This window comes from Vanessa tameamea, chromosome 23 (assembly GCF_037043105.1).
Source record: "Vanessa tameamea isolate UH-Manoa-2023 chromosome 23, ilVanTame1 primary haplotype, whole genome shotgun sequence".
NCBI classification, from domain to species: domain Eukaryota; kingdom Metazoa; phylum Arthropoda; class Insecta; order Lepidoptera; family Nymphalidae; genus Vanessa; species Vanessa tameamea.
In genome coordinates, this window is record NC_087331.1 from 9637494 (window position 1) to 9662823 (window position 25330).

General features: G+C 37.7%; 1 protein-coding gene across 1 annotated transcript; it reads left to right on the forward strand.

The window, feature by feature from the left end:
* The first annotated feature begins 1994 nt into the window (after positions 1-1994).
* Positions 1995-25330, forward strand: LOC113403645 (beta-1,3-galactosyltransferase 5-like). The gene is made up of 2 exons (XM_064218671.1): positions 1995-2239; positions 21789-25330. Exon 2 carries the CDS (start codon positions 21833-21835, stop codon positions 22973-22975), a length of 1143 nt encoding a protein of 380 aa, XP_064074741.1. The 5' UTR covers positions 1995-2239; positions 21789-21832; the 3' UTR covers positions 22976-25330.

Consider the following 25330-nt stretch of genomic DNA (forward strand, 5'->3'; position numbering starts at 1 on the left):
ATATTCTTTTTTAGCTGTTCGGCGGTAGAATATAATGACTGGGTGGTATGGACGACCTTCCCAGACGGGCTTGCACAAAGGCCTACCACCAAGTAACTAACTTTAAATGTTTCCTGTACAATACATTACTAAAGCATAATATTGTTAATTGCCAAATTCTAATTTTTTTTATGTTTAAATGTCTCAATCAAAGATTAATGTCACAGGAAAACAATTTTTAGTACATTTTCAATAAATAAGTCTTTTTTTTTAGGTTTTTAGGTTTTTAAGTCTATGCAACAAAAATAAAATATTATATACGTTGTGCAAATAGTGCGTCGATACGCGCCAGTATAAGGACATCAATATTAGGTATAAGTATTATTTAGTATTCATTACATATAAATCGCACATTTTTTTCAAAACTCAAATGTAGTTATTGTGACCACTACTGTACTTCTGTAGTAGTAGTATAGTAGAGTACTATCAGACTACTACTAGATATAATAAGTACATTATAAAAAAATATGTACGTACGAATTTTAATTCGAAATTCGAGACTAACTTCGGGATATTGAGCAACGTGAGTATATTTACATTTCTTGTCAAAGAACCAGCGACATAATTGTATAAATACGAGAAGAAGTAAAGGTAATTTCCAGCATAGCAAAGTCAATAAAGGTTAGAGCATGGTATGCGTCTTCATATTTAGGTTCGGCAGAAAATTTAAACTTGTCCCAGTGAGAATAAGCTTTTAGTATTCGTTCATTTTCAGCACGAGAAATAATATATAATTGAATTTGGTTTGTATGCCAATATTGGAGGAATAGAGTAACTTTCTTGCCGGTTTTATCTAACTTTCGACCCGGTGATTCAATACTGTGGTCTGTGATCCCGCCATTGTAAACAATTATTATAATCGTCAAATGATACGTCATTCAAAGTTCTTTACGTATCAACTTGACTTCCTATTAAATAAATTAAAAAATAAATAATGTAACACCATGTTTTTAAAGTGCTTTTGGGAATTGTGAGCTCACTTAAATAAATTAATACTCAAAGCCATTATATTATAATATACTAGCTACCCGCCCCGGCTTCACACGGGTGCAATGCTTATACTAAATATATCTACTACAGAATGTCTTTATATATATCGTTCACAGCGTTATTAGTCAGTTCAGGACCATATTGATCTACATTAAATGCATAATCTATTTAAGGTACTTTATTGTAAAAGCCATTATTTCTCGTAAAAAGTAAAGATAAAAAAATGGTTATTGTGGGTTATCCCTAAGAGATAGACATAAATATGTACCATCGCGGACTTTTACCTTCCTCTTGAATCACTCTTTCTATTAAAAAAACCTCTATCTATTAAATTTCTAAGCATACATAGGGTCAGACGGACAGCGGGAAGCGACTTTGTTCTATACTATATAGTGATACCATATCTATCATAAAGGTATCGCTAACATGTATTTAAACATCAATAAAATATGGTAGTTGTGTAAATCTTATCTTATTAGTATTATTACTTTATGAATAAAATGAAAAAAACAAATACCGATGTAAAAATTTATAAATTTACAATATTAAAATAATTTTAATATTTTTCTATTTACATACATTACATAAATAATTAATACGTATTATATTATGTATGTACTAGCTTTGTTTGAAATTTCTCTGTGTCCTGTCTGTGTATATACATTGTCTTATATGTAGTTATAATGTAGATGTATTTACCAATTTTTATAGCGATCAACTGAACGGTATAGAAATTGATGTTCTGCAGAGCTATCACGCGGTGAGTAATAACAAAGTGGATAGTATGAAAACTACTTTCATAGTAATCAGTCAAATAACGCTAAAGGCTATAAATCTCAAATAAACACCTATTACAACTTCTATTTTTATAAAAAGATACATGGAAGAATTTAGCACCCTCATAAATAACGTAGTTACCATAGCAAAAACTAAACGTTGGTCCGTACTTGAATTGTCAAATAATTGTCAATGTCAAATATGTCAAAGAGCAGCTCGGGTCGGCGGAGCTTGGGTGGCGGTGGTTCGTTCATGGCTCAAGCTTACAGTCAGGGTGGTGTCGCTTTATTGGAGACTAGTTTCTAGCGGTCGTGGGGCTTTGAAGTTTATATATTTCGATCTGTGTAATGTAGACATCAGTTAAGTTTCAATTAGTGATTTACTGAAGGGATCTTTTGATCGTCGCTTCTTTCTGTTTCCGTGTTTTATTATGGTAAGTCGAAATATTTAATCATTAAAAATTGACAAATCTATTGCAAAATAATTACTACTGAAAAGCAAGCTATACAATATGCAATAATAATTCAAAAACATTAGTTGTAAATTAAAACTTTTTAAAATCTCCTACAAGCTTTTTTAAAATAATATTATTTGTTTACAGTACAATATATGTATTTATTTTTATGAATCTGTCTTCATAAATAATAATTTATATTAGTATTTGTATTCTAAAGTTTAAAATGTAAAAAGTTAAATTTCCTATTAGATAATACTTATTAAAAAAACGAATTGAAGAATTCAATTACTATTTTATAATTAAAACTATTCGTTTTTGAGGATACATTTTTCATCAATATGACATGTATCAATGTCTTCAAGGGTAATGTTACTGTTGTAAAATATTACTTATAATAACTTTTAGAAACAAATATTACAAATACAATAATGTGAATGTAATCATCAATAATAAAGTTTAGATGATAGAATACACTTGTATTCTTATGTATCGCAACTTGAATCTATTTGTGGATGGATTTTCTCTTGATTATTTAGTATGTATACCGGTCTGTAATGTTTTTCTCCAAAAACATTAGTTTGAAAAAATGTATATGAAAGAATATTTTAGACAAGATTAATAATGTCTCAACTCTCAGCACAATATCCAATATCAAGGACAGACTCCTGAAACTGTGTCTGATATTGAATCCATTGTGTATGTCAAGGCCTCTCATAATTTTTTATGAAGCTAAGATGGAAACTAATTTTCTATATTGCATCTTTAGTGTTTGTTTTTGTTATTGGTAATGTTTTACAATATTCATTGGGTTAATATGACAATTTTATTGCAAGCCACAATGAGAAATATGTATAATTTGACAAGTTTCTTTCATCAATACTTCTTTCCAAACTAAATAATTTATGAGAAAATGTAACTCTTTATTGAATAAAGATATGGATGTTGTCTTAGGTCTTCAAATTCACATGCCATTCTTTGATTAGATAGTTTGTTTCATATTAAAATATAAATAATGTTTTCAAACTGGAAATGTTTTGTAAACTTAGTTAGTGAAATCATTACAAACCATGATACATGATCATGCTGTTTTTGTAAATAATAAACATTGATTAGGTTTAGAATTATCACTGAACATAGACACGGGGGTCGAACATATGTGGTCGGGTCGTATGTGTGGTCTGGTAACATATCAGGAGTGTTATTTAATTAAATTCTCAGGTATAATAACAAAGGTATAAACAGTTTTCAGTAATATTGTGTAAGGGCATTGTTTCCACATGCCTAAGTAAGCAAGTGTAGAATTAGCATGAATTTTCTTACATCATTTTTAATTTTTTTTATTTTCAGTTTGAAAGTAAAAAATACATAATTATACATTTTCGTATGATTTATTTAGCATCTATCATCAATAAATTAATCTAAAATTGCTTGAGTTCGCCACGTCCGTCTGTCGTAATTTATAAAGTGGTTTCTCTTTAAAATAACACAAGTCATTTTAGTCAATTATTTTACAATCGCCATCGACTAAGCTACGATTTACGGCGCCTGAGCTGGTTTATATAAGTATAAGACCTTTATTTATATTATATTTTATATTATAGTTTATTCACTTGTTTATATGTATTAATTTATTACATGGCTTTGAAGAAGGACTTTAAAGCCTTACCTATTTTGATTTGATTCGATTTGAAGACTTCTTTTACGAATTGGACACCATTCTGGCGTGCAATTAAAAAAAAAAGAAGAAAAATTTGATTTAAAATAACTTGGAAAATTAAAGGGAGAGACACCCAAGTAGTGTTACACTATAATTTATTAGATTATTGGCGATAGAACGGCGAAGGGAACGTGTCATTATACCTTACGAAGTAGCGCTGCCCTATTTATTAATTGGCATGATACATCATGAACGAGAAAATCGATAGAACTCGTATCCAAACCCGTATAATTGAAATTTGAATTTAAATGAATTGACGGATCCGGTAAAGCTTCTTAAGATGAATACCAGATTACTGTCCTAAGCGATGTTCTCTTCAACTTGCTATCAATTATTTTCGGTTGCGTGTCAATTAAATGTGCGGCCACGATATAAAAGTGCGACAGACGGACGTTGCGAAATAATTGGTGCCTTAAATGCGTACGACGTAATTAGACAATTTTGGATTTAATTACTGATCAAAGATGTAAAATTTACCGAAAGCAAAAATAGAATGAGTCCTTGAAAAAATGTGAATTGAGGAAATACGTTATATGATATTCAAGAGCGAGATGATTATTGTTCTTATTTCGTGTAAACGTAAACAATCATTTATTTGCATAAATGTAACTTAGACTGGCCATTTTATTAACAAAACGATCCGTTTTGCTTACCGATAGTAGAATTGACTAATTGCAATTATATTAATTAAAACACCGCTAGATACCCATTTGTCATATTTATAGATTTACTCTTCTGTTCCAATATTTTTATTTTTCCAAGTTTTTTTTTAATTCGACGGAAATGAGTCATTACTGTAAGCACTCATTTTAATCAATTGAAAAACTATTGGACAAAAAAATTGCTCGAGATGAATGTATTGAACTCCAAATTATGACGAACTAAAAGTGCTATCGTCGTAATTACAATAAAATGTTCATTTTATTCTGGACGGAAATTATAGACAATCGTTATTACGAGCGTAATTATGTTTTTTATCAGTGCTTATGGTCGGCACCTCCTGTTGTTTATACATTATTCATAGGTAATTGACACGACACGACACGAGGGACTCGCGAGCGCCGCGCCGCCGTGGAGCGCGTGTGTGGGTTGACCACCGGCTCTGTTATCTGTACGTTCTACGGAAAAAAATCACATGGTGACGATGACTGGGTCGTGTGTGTACATTTACAAATCGATTTAGAGACTGATAAACCATTTGTCCGAAAATATTGTCTGTCTGTAATATTCGTCAGCCTCGTTGAACTTGTACATTATAAGACGAGGGAATAAAGTTTACATCTCTTTGCGGACTCACTGGTGTACTAAAAGACGTATGTTATGCAGTTGACTAGTATCGGTTGAGAATGGCTGCCGGGTGCGGAAGCGGCTACAAGGCTGCCTATAGCTTTACGGGGGTTATTCAAATGAAAATACATCGAATACAACGAAAAAGGATATCTTGTAACACATAAGCTTCTTGAGTTACAAAAAAGGCCGTCATGTATAAAAATCGTAAAACTCTATCAAACTGAAAGCTATTGAGAATATTTCATAAAAAATACAATTTAATTAAATAAGTTGAGAAAAATATTAGGTATGCGCGACTAAAATGCTATAACGAAAATTGTGTTTTATTACAACCCATTGAAATATATATAGATATACATATATATATATATATATATATATATATATATATATATATATATATGTATATCATTTTTCAATATTTAAGTCAATTCCATGTTCTATAGTCTTGAATGATAATAATCAACGCAGAGCTGGAGCTTGTAATTTGGAGGAGATCTTCGTTTTGTAAAGTGCGACAAAAAATTAAGAAATAACGGTCGCTTCGCGTCGTTCAAAGTTCCACTCTTCATAGCACATCCAGTCAAATGAATAAGATCATATACGTTTTTGGAATTATACCAACATGTCGCACCGAACACCGAACACGCTCTGAATATTATTTTTAACTTTACGCGGACGCGACGGGCAGCGCTAGTATGATCTAATTATTATAAGAAACACTAAGGTCTGTCAGTGGAGACAAGGCTATCGGTCACACTCGGTGACTCGAGGCGATCCGGGGCTAAGAGCGGGGCCGTTGGAATACTTTAATCAATTTTTGTTGTCATGAATAATTGATTGCATTTTTAATCTCACATACTTCATCAAACTACTTAAATTTATCACTTTTCAGATCCCTCTTGAATCAATGCCCTCTATTCGTACAATACTTTAGCAGAGAAATAATCTATAGTGGATCATGATTGGTCTGTGGTTTGACAGCTCTGGAAACTAGTAAAAAGATAAGAAACCGAAATGAAAATAAAAGATTATACAAAAAGTTTGCTTCATTGAAGTAGTACTCCATAATAGATACGAACGAGCGGCCCGAGCCGGCGTCGAATGCCTATTTCATATTTTAGTAAAGCTGAATTAGAAGCCAGTGAGTACTTTTTAATATGTAAGTTGCTTGAGACTCGACGGCTCTCACTAGGTTAGACTGTTTGAAAACTGTATGAAACCATTCAACAGACACTCAGGTCACGTCACAACAAACATCCGTCTGACATTAAATAAATATGGAAATGAACATAAATCCAGACGCGCACAGTCACGGGGCTTTGCTTTGCAAGTTGCAGTTGCGGAGTAATGCGGGCTCGGCACACTTCTACTGTTGGACGAGTTGAGTGTGCCGCTCGGAGGGAGATTTTTATTTGTTTAAAGACTATCTGACAGGAAAATTGTTTCTAAATTACATTATCCTGTAGATGTCGATTGAAAGAACTTTCCCACGGCTCCGCTGCTCCGAGTATTTCAGCCAATCTGACACGAGTCGTCGGTCGGCCGGCTGGGATGAGGGATTCATACGAGAGCTAGTGTCGCTTTCATTGCTTGTCAGTCGGGCGCTCCGTGCAGCGCTCCCGACCCGAATTGGCACTGTTGCCAAACATTCGTAAGTCTGTTTTGGTTTATTGGATTATTGTCCTCGTTAAGTATCATTATTCATTATTTTTCAATTTTTAATTGAAAACATGTTTATTGAAAACAGCGATAAGGAAGTTAACATTGTTTATTCTAATAAATACGTAATGAAATTTTAAAATGACTACCTGACACAAAACGCGCAACCTGAATCGGTGGGTCGAACGGGGTGAAATTTTACACAGGAGCTCCTTGTGAGCATTAAGAGTATTTTTCAACATTAACCTCCTAAAAGGGTTAAATAGGGATAGAATTTATGGAAATGTTCATGTTAAATTTTATGATTAAAGACAGTTGTTACAGCGTTTTTGGGAATTCATCACCCAAGAGGGCGAAATTGGCGATGAATCTAATGACAGATTTGTCCATTCGCAGAATATCTCAACTACATACATATATAAATTTGTTAAATCATTAAAAGAACGGGTAATTAAAAAGACGAAGAACTGGTATAATAACTATACTGGTATAATAATCCGTATTTTATAATGTATTTGTAATTTTCATAAATACATCGCTGCGAAATTTCGTATCGTCAACTGAGTGAGTACGCGGTGCATCGTAATTGGACTTTTTGGCCGAGCTAGGTAAAGCGAAACGTGATAAAAAAATTCGTAGAACATAATATCTCTTTGTAAGAAATATTGAAAATAGAAAATTATTTCATGTCTCTTAATGACATGCTTGTTCATTCACTTAACTCTTTAGAATTCTTTCTGTTTGTAATTTCGCGATCACCAACAGTGCGGCTAGTTTATTTTTACTTTGCCGCTTCCGAGACTTTAATGTAACCCACACTACCTACTATTTTTAATGCACACCTCATTATTTCTAGTTGTCTTTCGACGAGACGCATTCTCCGTTTTGAAAGGTTTCACTGTTGTTTGATAATTCTCAACATTAGAATTATGAATGTTTGTTTTCATACTCTTCAAAGTAAAATGTTTCAAGTTTTTTTTTTAAAGTCTTCTGAATATGAAATCTGTTATTTTGTTACTTGCTCAGGTTAACGAACATATATATTTCAAAATCCCGTCATGATTAGTAGCAATAAAATAGTGATATCTACAAGACGATGTTTGAAATTCAAATAAATAGTAGAGCAGAGAAGTAGAAGCAATAGAAACTAAACTTAAACCACTTGTTAAATGTAAGTAGATGCTTTAAGTTGACGTAATGTGTTAGTCAGAGTATCTCTGGCGCGCGTGTTCTGCGCAAACGCAACAAATAAAATAAAAACCTGTTCTAATAGGTACTGGTCGTCCACCTTCGACTCGGCCGCTGTTAAATATTAGAGCAAGTGTAGCACCGCGTTGGCATTCGGAGTTTATATCGGATAAGCGGAATGAGGTAACGAGGGAAACGTCCTCCGAGCAGATGTAAAAAATTAACACAAGGAATATTGAAGTTTCGATGTTGAAAAATAAATTTTAAATAGAGTACGATAATTTTTTAATATTCTCATGGGTATTAGTTTCCACGTGGGAAGTACGCGTTGAAACTGGTAGCAAGTTTAATCGCGTTGCACATTAGCGCAGGCAAGTTTATTTTAATTTAGTCTCTTTACAATCGGATGACATTACAGTTAGTCGTAATTTAATTTCACTTTCCTTGTACGCAAACTCTCGTCCGTCCGTCTGTCCAGGACCAGTCCGGTGAGTCAGTCGAGATTCAGTAATTATTACGTACCATGTATATTTAGTTCAAAGTAAAAAGGCGACCGCCCGTGTATTACGTTCTTTATTACTATTAAAAGCCGCTCCACAACTTGTTGCGAACATGCAAAGTCGACATAAATGTACATTTCAACCCTGGCATGCTTCAATGAATATTTCGGTCGCAAGACCTAGGTAATAGAAGTTACGGATGAACGAGCCACTAATGTTTTTATTCTTTTGTTAATGCTCGAGCGTTGATTAAATACCTATTGATTTACGACATTAAACGGCGACGGTGAGAATGTAAAAAACCTTGTCAAAGAGGATATCTCACTGTAGCGAAGTGCCTCGCCGTGAAGTTCCAAGAGGCCTCCGCCGTTGTCGAGTAGTGTAAGTCAATGTCTTAATATTCGTCACAGAGAAGTGAATTAGTTACACTCATAGCGATAGCAAATTTGAACGCTTTAGCGTAACTGTATTTTGTCGTGAGTACACGCGTCCGCTCGGCAACTTTAGACATACACACATACGTACTCGCTGGACCGCGCTGACTCTGGATAGAACAAGTGACGTGGCCATAACACTCATATCCTCACCGAAAATCGCGAGTACAAACCCGGCCAAGTGTGAGTGAGATCATGATCACGTCGAATAAAGTTCTAAATTAAAAGCCATGTAGTGGTCGATAATAATTCGCATTTGGGTCGCGTGTACAATAAAACCCAAAGTGTTTCCTTAGGAGGCCGTTATTGTCCACCTTTGGTACGTTTAGGGGTTCTCACGTATTTTTTACATACATCACTGCTTTTACTCTATCTTATATTCAATCATTCTATAGCAAATTACGCAAGGGCCATAACCATCTGAGCTCTCAAGGTTGGTGTTGCATTGTTGGTTTTTAGGAAACGTTATTATTTCTTATGGGCCCCTGTCTACGGGCGGTGGTGACCACATACCATCAGATGGCCCGATGCCCGATACCCTGACTATATTACATCAACAAATAGATCTAAATTGTATATTCTCTTGAGAGAATGTCTCGAAAATTAGTGCAAGTGGAGTATTGGCGAGCTTCTGCAATATACGTTCATCGCCGCGACTCACCTCTGCCCACGAGTTGTTATAATTATCATCCATACAAACTTAACGATAGAAACGAAATTATTTACATATTTAAAGAAATTACAATTGATATGTTCAACGTTTCATGGTCGAGATCACCAGCGGTTGCAGAGACGAAAAGCTAGATATTGACAAAAATAAATCAAATTCCTTTATTCAATAGAGAAGTATTACATTTATTTATTGATTGACAAATAAAAAACTACCACCGGCTCCGAAAAGAAAATACTCTGACCTGAGAAGTTTCGGCGAAAACTCGGCGGGTCTTTTTTTTTGTTAATTTGTGTTTATTTACAGATATTCAATATCAAAAGAAATAAGCAGGAGGTGATCGTTTCATTCGGAAGGTGTGCTATCAACCATGAACTCACTAATTGTATAACAACCTTCCACACAAGCGTTTTTTTTAAATTTGTTAACAGAGAAAACACATACACAACAGAGAAAGAACAATTTGAACGCTTACTGGGATCTTGTTGTAGTATACGTATTGCCCGTATTGAACCGAACGTTGCCCCGCAAAAGAGTTACTGGCTCTATGCACATTCCACGTTGATGCTTTACCAAACCAGGCGAGTCTTCAGGCAATGTTCCTCATATGTGTCATTGGCTAAATTTATTTTTCGAAACTTCGCTTCAGTGACTGGATGAAAACAAAAGAGATTGATATGATTCCTTAAGTCACGTGTTGCGGCACCGGACCGTTATATAATGCACCTAATTATGTATCGGTGTTCTAATTATCATTGTTACATAATTTTAGGTTTTGTGTGGATCGTAATTACACAATTAATTACGGATGAAATTAAATTGTAATAAAAAGTTTTGTCATGACTTAATCATTTCCGGTCGTTACATTTACAAAGTGAGCTACAGAAATTCTAAACGGAATGTTATTCTGTCAATTATATTATTATCGTGAATGGTTGGCGTGCCGGTGCCTGTATTGTTAACGGGCCACATTTCTTCGCAGATAACATGAATCGTTGAACAGGCAGCATTCCCTGCAATAAACGAGTTCCACATAGACGAAGTAAACTGAAGTAAAAGCGCAAACTACTATGTCCATCATAAAATATTTTTGCAATTTAATTACGAGTGGTGCTTCTTACATCTACCATCAGGGACGCATACTATTTTTATTGTATCCTCGGAAATCTTCTTATCTAACTTGGCCCAGGTACACCGCCTCGATTTTCATATTAAGGAGTTGTCCATAATTGCATTTATAAATATCAGACGGAATTTAATTGTCGCGTTATATATATAATATTTTATATTTATTGTCGACATCGTATATTTCACTGAAATGATTCCCAAGAGCAGAAAATGAGAGTCACGTTGGATACAAGCGATAATTGTTAGCGCATGGTGCTGCGGTCGCGCTCCTGGCGGCGGCGGGGTGGCGGCTGGGTGGCGGTGTTGCAATTGCGAGAGACGACGGCGACACGCGGCACTGGCACTAAACATTAAACAAAAACTCTCAATGGCTAAGCTAACTAAGCTTACAGAATACTCGCTGATTAAAACATTGATTTTTAAGACAAAGCATTGTTTAACAGTGGATCATCCCTTAACAACATTAAAATTGCAAATGCTTAGTTGCAATTTATTCGTATCTTTCAAACTCGCCGCAGTCCATTTAGTCAAATTGAAATAATAAAATATACATATTTCAATAATTTTATACGAATCGTTCATTATTCACGCGGCATGTGCGCCGTTCGTGTCGTGACAGCGGTGTGTGTGTGCGTGTGTTCTCCGTTAGAGCGGTCGAGGGCCTTGACCTCGCTGACCACTGACTCACGGCTACCTGTACCTGCAACTACATTCCTCTTGCCCTCCATGCCCGGAGGATGCATCTGATCTATTGCCGTTCAACCTGATCACAGTTCTGGTTTGGTGAACAGCTTTTGATATGTCGTTCAATAAAACCTTGATCTTGAGCTAGGAACATGCGTTATTTGTTTGTTATGCTTCAATGAAGTAGGCAAAAGGTTTGTTAATACCGCAGTTTTTACGTTTTTCTTTAATTGTATACAATAAAAATTAAAACTTTTTCAAGCGTGCATGATACAGTTCTAGAAAACACTTACCCGACGAAAGAGCGGAAAGGAGAAAGTAGAAAATTAAAATTGAAAGTAAGTTATTACGATTATTTCAAAATGTAAATTAAAAATAAATTAAGACGAAAGGTGCTCGAACCAGACAGTGAAGTATTAGTCTCCATATCTAACAGTTATAAGAACTGATTGAACGTAGCTGTGACTTTGGCTGTGGCTGGAATCAAGTCGTACATACAGTACGTATTTTATTAATAACAGTTAACAGTTAAAAGCTACGATTGAAGTTAGCGATAATCATGCACTAACTTATAAGATAATGTATGCGCGTGGAAACAATGGCGTGAATCATTACTACATTAAATAAATGAAGCAAACTGTGTACGTCCGTCTTCATCTTCATTATTGGCTTCGAAGAATCTAGGCTTCATGCTAGGCTTAAGAATCGCTTTTGAGATAAATAGGAGCAACCTGTTAATGTCCCACGGTTTGCAAACGGCTCCTCTTTCGCGGCAGGTGAGTGCGTGCTCTCCTGTAAATTGTGGATAGTGGATACAGATATGTCAAAAAAATTTGGACACATTTATGGTAAGAGGTTGTTCTGTCCTGAGGCGAGCACGAGGTAAACTTTGAACATTAATTCAGCGCATAAAACTGAGCTATAGTTGACCGGATTTTAAGTCGCTATTTACGATTAGGATTGTCTGTCTATCCACTGAACCATCAATTGAATAAAATAAGACGGCGTGTGACTGTCAGACAATTATGTTAATTTTAATTATGTTCATAAAACTTAATGGTAATGGTTTTTTAATGTTATCCTCGTAATGCACCTACAAACGGTTAGTAAGCTAACGTCTCCGGTTCACTGCCAATAGCAATATTAATATTACATATATATTTATCTCGCCGTCGCTGATAGTGCAGTCCGAGCTTAGTTACACAACCGAGCGGTTCCAGGGCAGCGATACTCCGCCGCTAATTGACGAGTGTGCGATAGTAATATTGTTATATTTCGTGCCGAGAGACGTCGTCTATCAGTTTGTGAGTAAAGTCACCTTACATACATATACACGAATGACAAAAGGATACCGTTTATACAGTATGATTTGTACGTGACGTACTTTTATACGTTAACAATGTCAGTTTTGGAAAGAGAGAATTTAAAAAAAGCTTGGCAATATTATTTGTTAGGACGCGGAGACCATTCGTTGCATTGAAATTAAATACAGATTTCTGATGGCTTGCATTCTGCAGAATAAGATCCGTGAATATAGCATTTAACTACCCATTTCAGTAGTGCGTAGTGCAGGTTTTACTGCCCGTTTGGGTTGGTACTACCCTCTTATCATTTATTCTCCCGCTAAACATCACTTCTCGGTATTCCAACCCGATCGAGGCGCTGACTGAGGCTAGAGACTTGAGAGCAAAGCTCAACACATTCCTGCTGCCACGATTTCGCTGGCGAGCCTCCGCGACTGCGACAGGCCGTGAGCCAGGCTCCCTTGGTGCTGCGGAGCGATCCGGGACCATTTCTATGGACAATGCGGTTACTGTTGATACCAGACTCTAATTCCCTTTGGGACGCTGACGTTAAGGAGGATCCAAGCTCCTTGCTGTTCTTATGAGGTGCAGGTTCACAGGATCCATGTGAGTTATATATTAATTAGATAAGTAATGTATGTTTCAGTACAGACGCAACCTATAATAATTTATTATTATTCAATAACAGCAAACTTTATTCAATGATATATAACATAAATATCTTCGACGCTCTTTGATTATCGCGAACGGCAATAGCGCGCTCCAATTTAAATTTCTATCTGGATATATTGTTAAAAACGGGGCGGATGAGCGGACTTCGGTTCGGAATAGAATTGAATTTCAATTTCCCCTTAATTGATTGGTTCTGGTGACAAAGCCTTGTGTCGCTCCGCTGTCGCACTCGCCGTGATAATCACCATCTTCAACTATACTATACTAGTGATCCGACTCGACGCCGCCTGTGTGCCCGCTCGTTCGTGTTGAGCTAACCGCTACCCGAGAACTTCTCGCCCATATTTGTTTAATATATTTCAAAACTGATTTCAATGCAATAATTTTGTAATTTCTTTATTATTTTTAACAGTCGAATGTGTGAGATGCTTTTTGCATTAATTCGTAACTCCTTTACTTTCAAATTGAAAGTTAATTTATACGAGAACATTAACATACTATTACTTCGAATATTAGGTATAATACCTATTAGGTATAATATTAGGTATAATACCTAATATTCGAAGTAATAGTATGTTAATAATAAATATTTACATTACAATAAAATATTTACATTTACATTATATATAATTGCATATAATATACATGCTAACAATAAATATGGAGCCCAGTAGTTAGTTGATTAAAGGACGTTTTATATTACACCATATCTAAATGTAATATTTATGTTAGGCTGAAATAAAGTCTAAATATTTAAAAATGATGATATTTATCAACGCTACAACATTTGAATTGGCGAGGCGATTGTAATTAAGAGCATTCCACTAATTGATAAAGTCTGACATTGACGCGGCAACAGCGACGCGGCCGACGCGCGAGAGGTGCTGGCTGCTCCGAGCTCGTGAACGACCAGCTCTTTTGAATCGTTTTGTAATTCAAAAATTATCCGGTATCACAGGTAATATCCGAATGTAGATTCTACCGAACTAACCAGCGAGAAGCTCAGTTGCTATGCTCTTTACATAGACCAAATTTTATGTTTTGTTATCCGGACAAAATTATTTATGTATCTATAACCCACATCAAACTCAACGAACACTTTACGCTTTTTTACTATATACCATATGATCTGCTATCGGCTAGTATTCCTTATTCATGATTTTTTAAACAAAATATTTAAACTTACTAAGTTTCGAATCGAACTCCTTGCAATACCTCATACTTGGTACTTTTCACTTCTCGTGTTTATTCTATGGTTCCGTATCATGTATAGCACAGGGTAAATACTATCGTCGCGGTACTAGCATGTACTCAGGCACAATTTCCACGTAATGTGTATACAGACACAGCACAGATACGGTGACCCCGGAAGGCAGACAATATTGTCGTTGATCGCACGATCAGCAATGTCACGTAAAGATAAACATTAAGCTAATACTTACAATTATTTGATGTATTAGCAACGGGTATTTAACACTTGCGGCTTATTTTACTTTAAACGAACCGTATTCTCCTCATTTGATATACAAAAAGCACTAGTTATCGATATTATATTCGGAGTATGTTTGGAGCAATTTTATGTAGATTTTAACTCCTGAGTGTAAGATTTATGAAATGAGTGATAAAAAGCGCCAAATATCGTATTTTTTTTCTGTTTATCCAAGAATATTTAGCTCCCTTAAGAGTTTCTTAGTTTTCGCTTGCGTTTTAGGGGTCGGTTATCAGGTATTATTCACACAATATCTTTATAAATAAGCTATATTCATGTAAAGTTTTATTAAAATCCATTCAGTGGTTTCTGCGTTAAAGAGTAACAAACATCCGTACATACGAACTTTCGCCTTTGTAGTATATGTAAGGAAGTGAGGTTTATTTAATACATCGGTACATCGGTTATAGTTATATTATAGTTATATCGTTATAGTGCTCAGTTATCACAAAACGGTTGTTCTATCTTCAACAAAATAAATTACCGTCGCATCATTTTGTAAGAGTGTCCGATAGTTTTCTAACATTCCTCGGCTCGCTTGAGCTTTCTTTCGTGTATTCGTTTGTTTGACATTCACCCACTTAGTTATATTATAATTAATAAATAATTTTATATTCTGATTTTCCTCCGTCGTTTTTTCTCAGGTCTGAGGTTTGTTTCCGATCCGCTCGTACAATTCTAAAAAAAATGAGAACGTGTAATAGTTCTATGTTGAATAAGGTTACTTGAATTCGAATACTAATTAGCACTCTTTATTTATATTTATGATGTATCGCTGCTTTTTTTTAAGTTAAGATTATAGGAAATAAAAAGTGGCTGCTCTATTTTTAAATTTTAATAGTTAGGCGGCCTGGCAAATGGCCCACCCGATGGCAAGTGGTAATCTTCGCCCATAGACATAAGCGCTCTATGAAATATGAACCATTCGCTCATCGCCAACGCGCCACCAACCTTGGAAACTAATAAGTTCTGTCCCTTGTGTAATAACAATGGCTCACTCATCCTTCAAACCGGAATACAACAATTGACGTCTTGAGATGTTAACAATCGTTAAGGAAAAAATAATGTAATTATTACAATCAACAGACACTTTTTCCATGGTCATTTCCTATTGGTATTGATTTTATTAGAGAAAAGAAAGTGTTGGAATACTGCTTCCTAGTTGGATAATTTGCATATATTTTTCTATTTTACCGAGCACGCCTCGAGTCGACCGCGATTCCACTAAACGTCACCTTCTATTAGCTTTTACGGGAACCCTCTTTACCAGAGGGAACTAACACTCTTACGAGGATCGCGACCACTTGATCCACCAGGGCGTGGACGAGTACGAGGTTGCCTAGTCCTCGATTCTGCCAGAAGTCCCAATCGATTGTCCGCTTAACGTGTTTGGATAATTGAGCCAGTGCTCGTACTAGACAGTTCCAGTTAGGAAAATCAAATCTGTGATATGTTATTTCCGCAAACAGCTTCATTATGTAAATTAGTATGATCACAAAATCCAATCGTAACACGAATAAACACGATTTCATAAATAAATGTCTAAATGTTATTTATACGTGAATAAATAATAATTATTGAAAGTATGGTTACGTATCGCACGATTATATTGTTTCCGTATAATCAATTATAATTATCAGAATTTATACTGTGACGATAATGTTCGTGAAAACTTGTTTAAATATGTTTTTAAAATAAGTACTAATTAAGATGAACTTGTGAATTTATACAAAAAGACGTAACCGCCACAATAAACAGCAAAACTGAAATTATAAAATGGACTTCCGATTGTTTTCTATTTATGACACAAAAATAGACGAAAGAAGATCAACTCACCGAAGTCACGTGTCATGTTTATGAATAAAGACATGAGCTTAGAAAACTTTAACCTTCTGCAGTTGAAAGCTTGGAGGAGTAGTGCAAAAGGAGTGCAAAACCCTTTATTCAAAGCAAAATAACTTTGTCTTATTATCTCCACTGGTGACAGGAGGGCTGGCTCATTTTTGCCCAGAGGATCGGAATAGCGATTCAACAGGGAAATTAATATTCCTCAGCGGTTTTGCAATCATTCCATGCGGTCATGATTTGTATATTACTTCTATTTGTATACAATTAAGGTCTAAGGTAAATAATTGTTAAGAAAAATCTTAGACAAGTATGTAGCACAGACAAATTCAGAATATTTTATGAAAATATTATTAGTCTAGCTGTTATCTGTTGCGTAGGTTTCAATAGTACCTACTCGTGTTAGGTAAGTAACTCCGACCGAGGCCCGAGGGCGATTAAAAGTAAGTTGTAAAAGGGTAATTCGTGTAGCCAAAATTATTGTTTTAATTCGCGCGGAAGGAGTCGTATTACAATATTAGATAGGATTTATGGAACTATTCACTTCAGATACGAAATCGGAAAACCAATGAAAGCTCACGTTCGTAGTAATTACTTCTATTGAAGTGCTTTGTGCAAGTTTGTACCGACGCCTCCGCGCCCGCGAACAAAACTCCGTATGAAACGAATGATGCGCTCTTTTACCTCATGTGCCATGAGGGATGAAGGTGCGTGTCGACCCGCAGCCGCAATTTGTTTTATAATGTGGCTAGTTGAACCCGCGGTTTTATCCGTAAAATTATTAGTAAAATTTATAAAACTTCATAGAACACAAACCTTCATCCTCAATTTTACCCCCTCGAAGATTAAGCTTACTCCTTATGAAGGGAGTGTGATTGTTTTTGGTATAAAAAATTAGAGCTTTTTTGGATGTAGGCTTTATTTTTTGGTAGAGTAAGGGTGCAAGTTCGTCTGGGTAGGTACCACTCACTCGTCATATATTCTACCGCCAAGCACCATACTTAGTATTGTTGTATTCCAATTTGAAGGATGAGTGAGCCAGTCTACAGGCACAAGAGACATAACATCTCAGCTCCCAAGGTTGGTGGTGCATTGGCGGTGTAAGGAATGGTTAATATTTCTTACAGCGCCATTGTCTATGGGCTATGGTGACCACTTACATTATCAGGTGGCCCATTTACTACATGAGTAATAAATATTCCAGTTATAAAAATAACTGGCATAACTAGTCTAACCTGTTGAATTTATAAATAACTAGCGGCCCGCCCCGTCTTCAGCCGGTGCACCCGTGATGCTGATACTAAATACACTGCAGAATGTGTTTATATACAACGTTCACGTTTTTTTGTCATTAGACAATAGAAACGCTATTTCCCTACATTTTAAATCTGTAATATCTTCTGAAAATGTTTTGTAGGCCATATTCATCTATATTACTTACGTGCACAGTGTCGTTACGGCACTTAATTCAACCAGCGTCTGCAATCTAAGCGCAAAAAAATTGTTTATTTACGACATCACATTAGAAACCTCTAAAATTATCAGTGTTACTCTACTATATTGTGCGTGTATTATACATAAAAATCTTCTTCCTCTTGAATCATTCTATCTATTTAAAAATAAACCCTATCAAAATCCGTTGCGTAGTTATAAAGATCTAAGGATACATACGGACAGAAAGACAGCGGGAAGCGAATTTGCTTTATATTATGTAGTTGAAGATCTTTTGCAACGCACTTCGTGGTTAACTTAGACAGGAGCACAGTAGTGAAAAGTAAATAATATTCACCTCTTGAGATTGAATCCATTCCGTAACCAAATTTTAAATTAGTACACTTTCTGTGTCTGTTTTCAACAACTGGCTTCTTAGTCGTCTAATAGATTGATTGCCATCGATACATCTGACGGAGGCGCAAATTGTTGTCAGTACTTGTGCCTCACTTGTACTTGTGTACCTGCTGCCAGCAGTTGTGACAAATAAGCTAATTTCTCGGGACCATAAAAATGATTAATTTTTTTAAGTTATTGTCGAATAATGTAGATAATAGTAAAAACCTTCTGAAGAAAAAATTATCATTTACCTGAAGGGGTGCACCTGCTTTACAACAGCTACGATTTCGAAGGGCTCTATCGTATGGCTTTGTACCTTAGCAAGGTTTAAACCACTATCAATACATTATGTAATTGATTAGAAGTAGTAGTCGTAGTTTCGTGTTTAGGCCGTTATAGAAAATTCATCGAACGCTGTATAAATGTGGACTTGGAAGTGTAATATTTGAGATCCACATTAGTCCATTTTAAATATCACATTTTGTTTTTTATTATAAAAATTTGATTGACAACCGTGTACATTTAAAATATTTATTAAATCCTGCCAGCATTAAGTAACGGAATACCCCATGAATTGAACAAATATTAAATAAATAGCCTTTTTCATACGAATTATCGCGTGCTAATGTGGCGGATGTTTAATTACATAATGAGTCACGTGATCGGAATCGTTTGAAGGGACAACTGTCACATTTTGAATTCTTTGGAGAGCGATGAGTCGGAAGCTAAATATTATTATAGAGAGCGGTACAGTTTGGGCCTTCCAAACGGGACCGTCGGTTCACGCAACTCGGATATTTATAATATACCTACTTTATAATTTGTGATTGCTGATTACCTACATAAAGTACAAGAATTGTCATATTGTATCGTCGTGGTTAATTGCCTGCACAAAGCCCTACCACCAAGTAAATTATCATATATTTAAGTAACAAATATAATTCATAAGATGATTTACTTCTAAAGTAATGTCCATGTTGGGCCCAGAGTGGGTGTATTATCCCTTAAAAAAACCGAATATTTTAGTCGAATATTAAATGCAAATTTTCTAAAAAGTATCAAATTTGTATATTGTGAATTGCCCTTTAATCCGGGCCTTATCCCCAATCGCACGAATATTCTTAAATTAGTTATAATTGTTATAAGCCGGGAGATGATGACACAAAATACTAGGTCATTTGTACCAGTATGGCGGTTCTTCAGGGGTCTAATTACGTAAAGGCAAAAAGGAAAATGATGGTCATAGCGCTCGCACCGGCGGCCCAATCGCGTGGGCGTTAATCGAACGCGTCGGATAAATAACGAGTGTCGAACGATTTGTTCCACAAAAATGCTTGTATTTTCAGATAGTCGAAAAAAAAAGAAGTAGGCGGTAGCGTAATGCCATACTTCTCGGGTGTGACTTACTGCCCGCCATACCGACGCGAATACATTAATTTAAATAAAACAATTCAACCATTTGTACCAGGCTCATTTTTGCATAGCTAATCATCGTCGAGTATTAATATATATAATTTGAATTTTTGGAAAATATTTGGCAAAATGTGACCGTTATTATTTTTCCCATACTTCTAATAGGGGGAAAAAGTGCTGCCATACTTCAAATACTTATTTATTTGACACGTTTTAAAAATACGACTGTAAAATACGTAAAATCATTTTTTATATCATGGCATCATTGTATTCTCGTCATTTGGATGCAATTGCACGTAAAAAAATTTATTACAGATTGTAAACATGGGGCGGATGACTGTCGGACTTGAGCTAAAAGGTGAAAAAGAAAAAAAAGTTGACCATTTGTACCAGTATGGCATTTGGATTTTTGGAAATTATACGATACAATGTGACCATTATTATATTTGCCATACTTGTAGTAGAGGGAAAACGTGGCGCCATACTTCAAAAACCTGATTTTTCGACACGTTTTCAAGGTACAAGACATAAAATCATTTGTTACAGTATGGCATCATTGTATTCGGTTCATTTGGATAAAATTCAACCTAAAAAAAATAATCCCATACTATAACTGTCACACTCGAGCAAGACACGAAAAAAAATATCCGACGCGTTCGATTAACGCCCACGCGATTGGGTCGCCGGTGCGAGCGCTATGACCATCATTTTCCTTTTTGCCTTTACGTAATTAGACCCCTGAAGAACCGCCTTACTGGTACAAATGACCTAGTATTTTGTGTCATCTCCCGGTCTATTATGTCAATATCAAAGCTATGTCAAGTCACGACGTGGTGTCAGCTTAAAATATTCTTCAAGTTCTCGTCAACTTCATACATGAATGATTTAAAGTGAATACGAGTTTACGAAGGTCCCTGCGAGTGTGACGACTGACGAGACGAGATTAAATATGTACATGTTTAAGCAATTAATTTTATAACCTTTATAACCGTAATGCCGATTCCGTGTTCATATCATCTAATTAACAAATGAGGCGATTCGTTCGTGAGAGATCAATATTGGCCAAACGGAGACGTGACCGGCGGAGGCGCCTTGACACGGTTACCTATTATTTGATTATAACATTATTATTGCTCACGAATATTTATTTTGGGAGGAAAATTTGTAGAAATATTTATTTGTACATCGTTAATAACGCGAGAGCGCTTAGTACATAGAATCTCGAAGCTGACGGTTGCCAATTATTGTCAATAAATAAATTGTTCGATTTATTTGTATTAGTATTAGGTAATTAGAAAATAATAAATCAATTAAATCGTGTGTATGATTGCTTTGAATCAAATATACTTTGAAGAAGTCTGTTTTCTGGTGGAGTATCAATAAGTAAGCACACATCTTCAAATTGAAGTGGTTTCATCAACCGTCCTTGATGTTAGGGATGTCAAATCAGGGAAGATACACAAACTGTTCCTGCGCAGCCGCTGTTGACTAGCTTTGATATTTATTTTTTCACAATACGTTTCCGTCAGTAGGCATTATACATTCGTAATGTGAGATCTGATGTTATTTATATTAGAAATAAATACTGATTACACGAATATAATTTTAGAGTTTATATTTATTACAATAATATATGTATTTAGCTTTATAAGGATCTTAAATTCGATCGATAGAGTCAAAGTTTGTAAATAATTTACAGACGCGGCAGTGCAGCGTCCTATCGGGAGGCGGGTGAGGCGAGCGATGGGCGCCCTCGGCGCGGCCGGCGCCTTGCGGCGTTCGCACGCCGTCGCGCTCGTCGCCCTGGCGGCGCTCCTGCTGCTACTCCTGGCGCGCTCGGCGCCCCCGCCCCCACCGCGTCCGCGCCCTGCGCCCGTCCCAGCCCCCGCACCGGCAGCCGTCCCTCTCGACTCCGCTCCCCCAGTCCCGCCTGCGTCCCGCATCGCCTCCAGCACGCGTACGGCGCGGCCCGCCAACACGACGGGGCACAACGCCACGGCCCAGTCCGCCGCGCCCGCCGCCGCCGCCCCCGCGCCCACGCCCGCCCCGCGCCGCGACCCGCGCGTGGTGCTCACCCGCGACCTGTACGTGGCCGGCCACGAGCGGCCGCACCCCGAGCTGTGTCCGGCGCTGGGCGCGCACCTGCGCCTGCTGGTGCTGGTGACGTCGGCCCCGACGCACGCGGCGGCCCGCGACGCGGTGCGGCTCACGTGGGGCCACTACGCGGCGCGGCGCGACGTGGCGCTGGCCTTCGTCCTCGGGGCGCCTCCCGCCTCGCTGCGGCCGGCGCTGGAGGCGGAGGACGCGTTGTACGGTGACCTCGTGGTGGGCCGCTCCGTGGACTCATACTCCAACCTGACGCTGAAGACGCTGTCGATGCTGGAGTGGGCGGACACGTACTGCCCGCGCGCGCCGCGCCTTCTGAAGACGGACGACGACATGTTCATTAACGTGCCGCGCCTGCTGCGCTTCGCAGCGGCGCACGAGAACGCGACGCGGACGGTGTGGGGGAAGGTCGTGAAGAAGTCGCTGCCGAAGCGGACGACCAAGTCGAAGTATTACATATCGCCGCTCCAGTTTCCGGGGAAGGTGTTCCCTGACTTCGCGACGGGCCCGGCCTATCTGCTGACGGCGGACGCGATCCGGCCGCTGCTGGAGGCGGCGCCGGCGGAGCCCTACCTGCGCCTGGAGGACGTGTTCGTGACGGGCGTGCTGGCGGGCAAGCTGCGGCTGCGTCGCCAGCACGCGCCGGAGTTCTACAACAAGAAGGTGGCGCTCCACCCGTGCGCGGTGCAGCGCGGGATCGCCATACACATGGTGCAGTACCACGAGCAGTTCGATCTCTGGCGTAAGCTGCTGGATGGGAAGACCAAGTGTGCCAGCTAGCCAGCCGACCCACGCCGACACTGACGTTGCAAACGTAGTGACTCAGACTGCGCCTGCCGCGGTCGGCCCGCCTGTCGCGCGCCGGCCGCCCCGGCGGGGGCGCGTACGAATACTCTTAAGTCTGAATATTTTCGGTTTTAGTTTTATACGAGCCCGATTTTTAAAAAAGAAAACGAGATCTGATTTTGTTGAACGAAGAGTTTTTTTGTAAAAGTCAAGAATATTATTTGGGAATGAATCTCACTGAATGGTTTCTAGTATTAATATGAAGAGTGGGGAGGGGAGGAGCGCGAGACGGAACGTGACAACGACGGCTAGTCATTCACAGCGTGACACTGTACTGTTGTGTGCGACTAACGATTACTCAAACTTATATCCATATGATATTATTTTTGTACCTTATTATTACAAATTATATTTTTTATATTACTTTCGTGTGTAAATTTTACATTGAAATATTGTAAAGGTAAGCGATAGACAAGATACTCGCGACGAGTTGCGATACAAAGCGATTGCCATAAACGTCGTGCCGCTCGGACACGCGGCCACGGCGGGTCGCGATCTCTGTTAGAGGAGCGTAACAGATGTAGGATACGTGAATTAATGTACCTTTAGGTAAGTCCCCGGAGCCGCGCGGACCGGACCGCGTATTGCTGGGTATTTTTCAGCAAATTTTGTCTCATGCGTGTGCAAACTGCAATGTTATAGTAAATTTAGTAAATTACGATAAAAGATAAAAAAATGTTTTTAAACCAAAATAAAAATAAAAAAAATGAAAAATACCCCCCACTCGGCCGCCGCGTCTGCGCCGCCTCCGTGAGCCTCGCGCCGTCTCGATGCAACCAAAGCCGCGGTACGATATAATCCAATTTGTACAAAGTATGGCGCGCTGAACATACGTCATCAAATATTGTTCACCAGTTTACTAAATTAATGAATTTTGTAGATTTGCTAGATCGCAATCTCAAAAGCACTGACGGTACAATGTCGGCTCTATGGCTCGGTGGAGCTGCTCTGAGCCGAAACCCGACTTGCGAATCGATTCTTGTGTGGTGTGAATGTGTTCACTGATACAAACTCTTTATTTTTTGTTATTACTTTATACATCTTGGATTTTAGTAATAGATATGCCGCAGAAATACATGAGTTTCTCAGTGCAATGGTATTAGATTTGTATAATAATGACGTTGTCGGACGAGCGAGGCTCCCCGCGCCTTGCTCATAGCGCGACTCTGTTCCCGCACGAGTTTTACAAACTATGTAATTACCGATACTGTAAATACTATTCCAAAATGTCAACCCTTGTTCCCTGTTTATATAAATATATATATAAATATATTCGTTTTCGAGAAGGCGGCTGTTATATGAGAAATGCATCTCGCTCGCTGTGATTTTTTTTTTTTATTGTAATTGATTTGGTATGAATGTTGCAAATGAGAACACGAATTGTCGTTCGTGTGCTGTGTGTGGGTATAGCAGTACAACGCGCGGGCGAGATGGCCACGTATTCGACAGTATCTATAAGAGTAGCTATCTCGATCACACGATGCGTATATTGTGTGTGAGCGAGCGAAATGAACTAGTTTTATATATTAAATCACAGTCTACACTAGACATCACCCCGCCCGGCGCCGGCCGCGGTCGGGAACCTGTTGTTCTTCTTGGGATAGATGTTCGCGCATTGAGCGACTGCGTCTTCTGCTTTCATAAGGATCGGCAACTACGGGCGCACAACCGACAGGCTAATGGCGTTCACTCGCGATTACAATCGTGTTCGTTCTGAAACTCAAACTGACGCTCATCTTTAAAATACGAAATCGACTACACTAGCGCCGCTTCGGTTCCTTCACTATCTGGATATTTTCACTCGGAACACGATTAGAGTTGCGAGTTTACCTGACAATTATTAGCATGTATTTATGCTTTGTTTTTCTTTTCAACCCAATTTAAACAGCAATAAATGACATAGTGTGTCGGAATAATGTAACTTTTATAGATAAGTCGATGTTTTCGATGAAATAACAATATTTTTTTAATGTTTTTAGTTAATAAGTACAAAATAGAACAAGGTTTTTAACGTTTTGTTTAAATTGGATTGAAAGAGATTAGTGAGAATTACGGCGGCGGGACCCGCTCGTAGTGCGCGTAGTTGCGGTCGCTAGCTCGGTAGCTCGGTAGCTCGGCAGCTCGGTGCGAGCGCTGTTAGACGAATGCTCGTAATCTCTTAGTGTAATTTAATGACGTAAGCGAATATAAATGGTCCTGTAACAAATTGTACACATTTATAACATTTTGGCTCAGTTGTAAGAGTTGTAAATATTCTTCTGCGTAAAAATATACTCTTATGTAAAGAAA

Bases quoted from the DNA above. Each gene is read 5' to 3' on its own strand.
- LOC113403645 (XM_064218671.1), top strand. From the start codon at position 21,833: ATGGGCGCCCTCGGCGCGGCCGGCGCCTTGCGGCGTTCGCACGCCGTC.